The 9107-nt window shown below is 42.1% G+C and overlaps 1 protein-coding gene across 1 annotated transcript in view; it reads right to left on the minus strand.

The window, feature by feature from the left end:
* The window catches only part of LOC119415369 (GRAM domain-containing protein 4), a 43379-nt gene that overhangs the window by 18248 nt on the left and 16024 nt on the right, over window positions 1-9107 (minus strand). The window contains exons 7-9 of the mRNA XM_037682500.1: window positions 5229-5254; window positions 4188-4279; window positions 3690-3781 (exon numbers count right to left, since the gene is read on the minus strand). Coding sequence (XP_037538428.1) covers window positions 3690-3781; window positions 4188-4279; window positions 5229-5254 — 210 coding nt within the window. The remainder of the gene's footprint in view (window positions 1-3689; window positions 3782-4187; window positions 4280-5228; window positions 5255-9107) is intronic.

Consider the following 9107-nt stretch of genomic DNA (forward strand, 5'->3'; position numbering starts at 1 on the left):
TATATATATATATACACACACACACGCATATATATATACATATACACACACACACGCATATATACACACACATACATACACATACACACATACAGTACCTTGTGAAAGTATTGGGCCCCTTGAACTTTTCAACCTTTTGCCACATTTCAGGCTTCAAACATAAAGATATAAAATGTTAATGTTTTGTGAAGAATCAACAACAAGTGGGACACAATCGTGAAGTGGAATGAAATTTATTGGATGTGTCAAACTTTTTTAACAAATGAAAAACTGAAAAGTGGGGCGTGCAGTATTATTGGTCCCCCTTGTGTTAATACTTTGTAGCTCCGCCTCTTGCTGCAGTTCCAGCTGCAGTTCCAGCTGCAAGTCTCTTGGGGTTTGTCTCATCTGTTTTGAACATGGAGACACTGAAGTTCTGCCCATTCTTCCTGCAGAACAGCTGGAGCTCAGTGAGGTTGGATGGAGAGCGTTTGTGAACAGCAGTCTTCAGCTCTTTCCACAGATTCTCGATTGGATTCAGGTCTGGACTTTGACTTGTTCATTCCAACACCTGGATACGTTTATTTGTGAACCATTCCATTGTAGATGTGTCTTTATGTTTTGGATCATCGTCTTGTTGGAAGATAAATCTCCGTCCCAGTCTCAGGTCTCTTGCAGACTCAAACTGGTTTTCTTCCAGAATGGTCCTGTATTTGGCCCCATCCATCTTCCATCAATTCTGACCATCTTCCCTGTCCCTGCTGATGAAAAGCAGGCCCAAACCATGATGCTGCCACCACCATGTTTGACAGTGGGGATGGTGTGTTCAGGGTGATGAGCTGTGTTGCTTTTACACAGTTGGATTTTGGTTTCATGTGACCAGAGCACCTTCTTCCACATGTTTGGTGTCTCCCAGGTGACAAACTTTAAACAACACATTTTATGGATATCTTTGAGAAATGTCTTTCTTCTTGCCACTCTTCCATAAAGGCCAGATTTGTGCAGTGTACGACTGATTGTTGTCCTATGGACAGACTCTCCCACCTCAGCTGTAGATCTCTGCAGTTCATCCAGAGTGATCATGGTCCTCTTGGCTGCATCTCTGATCAGTCTTCTCCTTGTTCCAGATGAAAGTTTAGAGGGACGGCCGGGTCTTGGTAGATTTGCAGTGGTCTCATACTCCTTCCATTTCAATATGATTGCTTGCACAGTGCTCCTTGGGATGTTTAAAGCTTGGGAAATCTTTTTGTATCCAAATCCTGCTTTAAACTTCTCCACAACAGTATCTCGGACCTGCCTGGTGTGTTCCTTGGTCTTCATGATTCTCTCTACGCTTTGAACAGAACCCCGAGACTCTCACAGAGCAGGTGCATTTATACGGAGACTTGATTACACACAGGTGGATTCTATCCCTATACTGACCCTCCGTATATTCCCCGTACGGGCCATCATTTATGTAGTGAGCTAAGGAGTTAACTTCACTACTAATTAATTATTCTTAAAGCTAGTTCAAGCACAAAGAATATTAATTGTTAATTCCAACGGATTATTTTCTTTTTCCAGTTAAATTTCTGCCATGTGACCAAGATAACTGTGAGTGGAGTGTTTAATCAGTGACATGAGACGTAATTTATCTTTGACCCATCAGAATAAATGCGGTCATTTATTTAACAGAATCAAAATGTAACATCAAAACATGTACACTGATTTGCTGATCTGTTTCTGATTAATAAACTTGTCACGCTTTACTAACAAGACAACAGAACATTACTGATCGAGGCCGATTCACCTCTGAAGGCATCTAGTTTGTTTTACTGGTGAATAGAAGTTTAAAGAGAAGACAGATTTAAAGATTTAAAAGGAGGTTTAGATGGAAGCTATGTGTGAAACCAGAACTTTGCACCCTTCCTCCGACATCCCGCTCAGCTTCCCGATACACTTCAGGACATGCAGCGACTTTGTTACCTTAGATGGGGGATACCTCCACTCCGGAACAGAAGTCCATTAGTACGATCCCTTTACAGCGTCTCCGGTTAAAGTAGCTGGGAATCTTTAGAATAAATGCGAAGTACTCAGTTCCACCGAATAAGCTTCCTTAGAAGTGGAGCATTTACTGCTCGGGTTGAGTGCACAGCGATGCGAGCCGTGACTCCGCTAAATGGAGGGACCCCTTGGCACACGGTCCCATCCATCCGCTCCAAGTTCTGAAGACTTAGCCCTAAGACTTAAGACTCCGACTGAGTTCCAGCACTGAACTCCAAGACTGCACTTCAGGACTGAACAGAGTTCCAGGACCGAACTCAATAGTTCCACGAAATGTTCCTTTTAAAGGGGTATACACTTCCTGTTACGTGGCACTTCCTGATTGGTTGAAACAACCAAAAGGGGGGTGGTTCTAGTGATGTCAAGAGGGTCACTAGGAGTCAAGAGACAGCAGGAATGTTTACGAACGGTTAGTACAGACAGAGAACTATTGTGACAAAGTGAGACAAACGCAGGTGCCAGTTGAAGTTATTTACTGTCTGAGAGTTTTAAAAACAAGACACTTCGTTCTAATAACTCGTCTCCGTTTGTCTCTGACTTTCGACCGACATCACTAAATGCACACTTACTTCGTAAATAGACATTTAACTGTATGATCAAAAATCTGCTGAGGTTTAAAAATCATTAATACTGTTTCACAGTTGATTTAAATGAGTGGTTCACTTCAACATTTAGAAATGATAAGAACACTTTTGATTATCAAGATATTGTAAAATAGTAATGATAATGTGAAAAGAAGAGTGTTCTTTCAATTGATTAGTTCAGGATACAATTAAATAGTCTCTTGATGAGATAATTTGTATTTCTGGATTCAGATCAATGAAATAACAGTTCCTGTCCCCTGAAGGTCTTCAGAGACAGGTTGAGGTCGGAGGTCTAGTTCACTACAATTTTAACAAGTTAGTCATGGAGTTCTTCAGGGTTCAGTGTTTGGACCAATACTCTTGATATGTTTCCATTAGATAAAGTTATTAAACAGCATGGGATAAATTTTCATTGTTATGCTGATGGTCCACAGTTATATTTGTATTTGTTTCTATATAAATTAACTGAATTGAACAAGTTATTTTTTTCATCCGTCTGCATCTAATTTATGAGAAGTTCAGCTCTTACCAGTACGGCTGCACAAGATTACAAAACGCTGCACAAGATTATAAAACGCTGCGATGGGTGAGATTATTGTTTGGGAATGCCATTATTAATGGGGATAAATCTCATGTGTTCTGTCAGCTCCATCATCTAAACCAGGTGTGAGTGTCACCGTCTCGTCAGCAGCAGGACTTGAGTGCACATCACTCCAAATACAGCCCAATTTAACAATATATTTAATTTAATAATGTCATTGCAGTCCAAACAGTCCTTGGAGATATTAATGCTGCACTCACTGATTGTGCAACAATCAATCTGTGATATAATGTGCAGTCCTTTTAATCTTTTTTATGTTAAATTGATAACTGATTGACTCTGTGCAAGAGAGCGTGACGGTAAACTCTGGAGTAGGACAGCGATGTCTTCTTCCTCTCATTTCAAATAAACAGGTAAATAAATGTCAAACAAAAGTACACGTGATTTTTGTTTGTTTTTTTACAGCAATGAATGTGTTTTAAGAAAGAAAAGAATCCCTCCAGCACCTGAGTCTGTTTCTGGTTGTGACTGAAGGAACTGACCTGGAAATGAGATAGTTCAATGAGAGGCGGAGGATGGCGAGGAACAGGAACATGGGGATGACCCAGCCGTGCCATGCGGTGTACATGTACACCTGCAGGAAACACACAGAGAGGGTCGCGCTGAGGCAGTCTGCCTTAAAGGGACATTTCTTCTTTTTATTTAGGAGTGAGGCTGTGCAGAAAGCAAGAATTCAGAGCCTTCCATGCAGCACCAGCCAGCACAAAGAGCCCAGAAAAACCAACTCAAACCAGGATCAAAACAACATTTAGAGATCTGGAACAAGACGAATGTTTCACTGAAGCCAGCGTGGTCTCTAGAAGGACCAACAGTCCGGTGGGTTTATCAGAACAAGTCCAAGAAAGGTAAAAAAAAAAGAAAATTTAACTCGTGCATGCATGTGCACACAAAAAAACAAGAACTTTCTACTCTTTGTCTTTTAGGTTGATGCTGGTTTCTAAATGTGTATCGGTATTCTGTGGTTGTGTGTGTGCACGTACTGTGAAGGCGATGGCAGATGTGTACACAGAGTACCAGCTGGATAAGGCAGAGAGGTTTCTCTTGAAGTTGGTCACAGGTTTAAAGCCTCTTTCTGAACACAACAGACAAACATCAAAGAAAAGATCAGCTGTCCAGATGTTGCTTTTAATGCAAAGGTTTTTATCCTGGAACATCATTTGTGTAGAAAATGTGTTTTCTGTAAACAAGCCTCAGCAACATACACCGATTTGTAAAATATAAAACCAGATGTGAACATTTAGAAAACTTTAACGTTGAGGCCGTATTTATTCACATTATTCCAACAATCATTTCCAACGAGCTCTGGGCAGATGTTCACGTCGTCATGAGCATATTGTGGAGCTCCAGATGGACTGAACCAACTCCAACAGGTAGGGGGTTGGAGAACATGGTGATTCCTCAATGTTCATGTTTAAGGATGTAACAAAACCAGTGGAATCAAACGCTGCAGACTGGGAGCCACAGGTTTTTAAATCCAAACACTGGCGAGAAACACGAGGTTAAATTAAATGACAGACACGAGTCCTGACGGCACGTTATCGACAAACTATCATACAGCAATCTATAGCAAAAACATCTGACCTTGATCTGTGGCCCTGACCTTGGAGCCGGGGTAATTAGATGTGTACGTGAACGTCCGTCTAGTGATGACGCAGATTTGTACGATGTTTCTTTCAATTATGTTGAGCAGGTCAGAAGTTATGGGCCAAACAAGAGAACATTTACAGATGCACGACAGAATGTACACGACCCGCCTTCAACCGGAGAATAAAAACTTTTGAATGGACGTAAAAATACACTAAATTTAAAACACAACCTGAAGAATCACCAGTCAGTATAAGAATTTTAAAAAGGAATAAATCTTAACTTTTATTCTGCACGATTTGTGGAGTGCCACAGGGGTCCATGTTCGGCCCTGTTGTGTTAAATACTCCTCGTTGATTAATGGATGAGTTTATCTCAAACAGACGCTCCAGTACTAAGATAACTTTACACACTTAACAGGAAACAAAAATACTCACTGAGCCGTCTCATGTTTTCAGTCAGTCTGCGGATGAAAAACAAGCAGATTACTTGATTTGAATCAAGTGCAGCCGTAACAAAATTAAAACATTTTACTGATGACTGACTGTTCGGCTTTCTTTGATCAGTTTTCAACATGCTACTCATCCTGAAGAAAATACAACAAAGTGTGAGGCTCAGTCCAGTAAGAAGCTGTGACTTTATGTCACACAGTGTAGATAAAATCTGAAAAAATACAAATATGAACAATTCCCTCAGATAATCTGAAAGCTGAGCCCCCTCTAGAGCTTAATGGCTCGACATACTTCACAGAAGAAACATCATTTAAAGTCATAACACCTGTCAAAATGTGCGACTTTGTTTTGATTTGATATTTTATGATTTTTTTTTTATCAATTTCTACATCATTCTGTATAAACCAAGACACCTTTTCTTGTCTGGAGTTGGTCCAAAACCAGACTGCAATTCTTCTGACCAAGGCCGAGTGAGGCTCTAATGTCACCTCAGTGTGCGTCTTTCTAGGCTGAAACCAGTCTCAGAAGTAGCCACACGAGCGCACTACAACATGCACAAACGCATCAACAGCTTTTCAAATTGCACAAGTAGGAATATTTTGCACATACAAGTTGTCAAATACACGTGCACAAATCACCTGCTGCGTACGGTCAGCTGCCTGTGAAAGAAACTTGGGACTTCACTATCGCTCCAGAGTCAAAGGTAACGCTGCGTTCAAGGCAGGTGAAAAGCTGGGACATCTGAGCCTCACCAGATTTACTGCATTACTGGGAAAAGACTCATTTCAGATTGGGAACAGTAGCTCAGAACTCGTACTGAAACACACACGACGACTCCGCGTTAAGGAATGCACTGCTGAAATAAACAACCGAATAAAAGCCGGTCATTCTTCACTGAAAAAATCTATCAGGAAATTAATGTGTGTTAGCAAAAAATATATGTTCCCGGTAGTTTCTACACAAGAAAAACAACAAACACATTTTAGGCTGTTAATTTGACATGTAGAGTCCAACAAACAACAATTTCTTCAAGTCTTGACTGAAAATTGTTGGATTGGATACCTGGATTATTGAGCATGGACTTTGTTGGTTTTAATTTCTTCTTGTGTTTTAGAGCAGCTGTCGCTGAGTGGTTAGAGCAGGGGTTTGAATCCACCAGCAGTCACATGCTGAAGTGTCCATGGGCAAGACACTGAACCCCTCATTGCCTCTGATGTGTCCCATCAGTGTCTGAATGTGTGTGTAGTAGGAGTTATGAGCGACTAGCATCAGAAAAAAACTTGCTTCCATTAATATTAATAAATCCAGAAATGCTCAGATGTTCCAGCTTTTCACCAGCCTTGAACACAGCTTTACTTTTTTTGATCATGTTGATCATATTTTGATAAATCCTGAAGTTAGGGTTGGCTTGTCATGCTGTCTTAAGCTTGGACTACTAGAGGACAAAATGACCTCACTTCCATCCATTCATTTTCTTTACCCGCTTCTTCCATTTTGGGTCACGGGGGTCGCCAGTGACCATGTCCAGCAATCACTGTGCGAGGGGCGGGGGACACCCGGGACAGGTCTCCAGTCCATCACAGGGACACAGAGACAAACAAGACAACCATTCGCTTTCTCGCTCACACCTAGGGACAATTTAGAGTTACCATCAGTCTAACATGCATGTTTTTGGTCTGTGGGAGGAAACTGGAGTACCTGGAGAAAACCCACGCAGCACGGAGAGAACATGCAGACTCCACCCAGAAAGCATCCTGATGCATGCTCAATAATCCAGGTAGAAAAATCTAAAGAAAGTTAAGTCAGGTCCTCTGGACGTTCAAAAAACAAAAATTAATTGTAGAAATGTTTCGTCTGTCACAGCCACAGAATCAGCCATCCGCAACAACAAAATTAAAGAGGCTGAAGCAGAACAGCTCAGAATCAAAGTTTCAGCCTGCCTCAGCAATGCCAAACCACCACCTTCCAACATCAGTAGAGAGGAGAGGGATGCACTCACCACTCTTAGCAAGGACAAAAACATCATCATTCTCCCAGCAGAAAAAGGAAGGTGCACAGTGATTTTGAACCAGAAAGACTATCATGAGAAAGTTATGACACTCCTTAGTGACTTAAACACTTATGAACCTCTGAAAAGAGATCCAGGAAGTGGTTACAAGAAGAAGTTGATAGATTGCCTGAAAATTTTGGAGCAGGACAAGGCTATTGATCGTTTTCTGTACCACAGACTGTACCCAGGGGAGGCCACACCTAGTCTGTATGGTTTACCTAAAATCCACAAACAAGGTGTACCTTTAAGACCTATTGTTAGCATGATTAACTCTGTCACTTACAATGTTTCCAAATATCTGGCGTCTGTACTCATCCCTTTAGTTGGCAGCTCAGAACACCACATACAGAACACCATGGACTTTGTGGATAAGGTGAGGGATGTCATCATGGAGACTGATGAAACAATGGTCTCTTTTGATGTCATATCACTCTTTACGTGCATTCCTGTTGATGATGCAGTAGAGGTGGTCAGTTTAAGATTAAAATCAGACACCACTCTGAGCAGCAGGACCACACTTTCCACAGAACAACTGTGTCAACTCTTGAAACTGTGCCTGCAGTCAACCTACTTCACATATGGGGAGCAATATTATAGGCAGAAACATGGGTGTGCTATGGGGTCTCCAGTTTCTCCTATTGTTGCCAACCTGTACATGGAGGAGGTAGAAAAGAGAGCCTTGACGTCCTTTTCAGGGACACCACCAAGTCATTGGTTCAGGTATGTTGACGACACCTGGGTTAAAATTAAATCTCAGGAAGTCCAACATGTTACTGACCACATCAACTCTGTGGATAAATACATCAAGTTCACACGAGAAGATGAAAAAAATGGCAGGTTGGCTTTCTTGGACTGTGAGGTCTCAGTCTCTGATAGAGGACATTTGCAAACTGAGGTGTACCGCAAACCCACCCACACAGACCAGTATTTGTAGTTTGACTCCCATCACCCTTTGGAGCACAAGTTAGGAGTCATCAGGACTCTGTACCACAGAGCAGACAGCGTCCCCACTAGCTCAGGAGCCAGGCAGAAGGAGAAATCCCACACAAGACAGGCTCTAGAGCAATGTGGATATCCTAACTGGGCCTTCCTGAAAGCAGAGAAGAAACCCAAACAGGACTCCAGTCAGCCATCAGGTGAAAAGGAGGAACCCAGACCCAGACCAGTGGTCATTCCAGATGTTGAGGGAGTATCAGAGAAACTGAGACGTTTATTTTCTAAACATAACGTCCCAGTGGCTTTTAAACCCCAAAATACATTACGGCAAAGACTGGTTCATCCCAAAGATCCAGTCCCCCGGCACAAACAGAGTAATGTTGTGTATGCTGTTCAGTGTCAGGAGGGTGATCAGTCTTACATCGGGGGAACTAAACAGCCACTGGCCAAAAGGATGGACCAGCACAGAAGATCAACATCATCAGACCAGGACTCTGAGGTCTACACTCATCTCCAGGTCAGAGGTCACTCTTTCTAGGATGAAGATGTTCACATCCTGGACAGAGAGGAACGATGGTTTGAGAGAGGAGTAAAGGAGGCCATCTTTGTGAAAAGAAATTGTCCATCATTAAACAGGGGTGGAGCCTCCATGTTCAACTGTTCCCCTCTTAGGTTGTTTTCACGCCAGATAGTCCGGTAGACTCGGTTCGGTTCGGGACCAATATTCTTGACCTTTTGTTACATTTGAGCTGGTGTGTTTGCATTCACACTGCACTGTGCAGTCGAGTCAACCTGTTGAAGCAACCTGTTGAACCGACCTGTTGAACCAACCTGTTGAACCAACCTGTTGAAGCAACCTGTTGAACCGACCTGTTGAA

Source organism: Nematolebias whitei, chromosome 10, assembly GCF_014905685.2.
Source record: "Nematolebias whitei isolate Nwh7 chromosome 10, NemWhi1, whole genome shotgun sequence".
Lineage (NCBI taxonomy): Eukaryota > Metazoa > Chordata > Actinopteri > Cyprinodontiformes > Rivulidae > Nematolebias > Nematolebias whitei.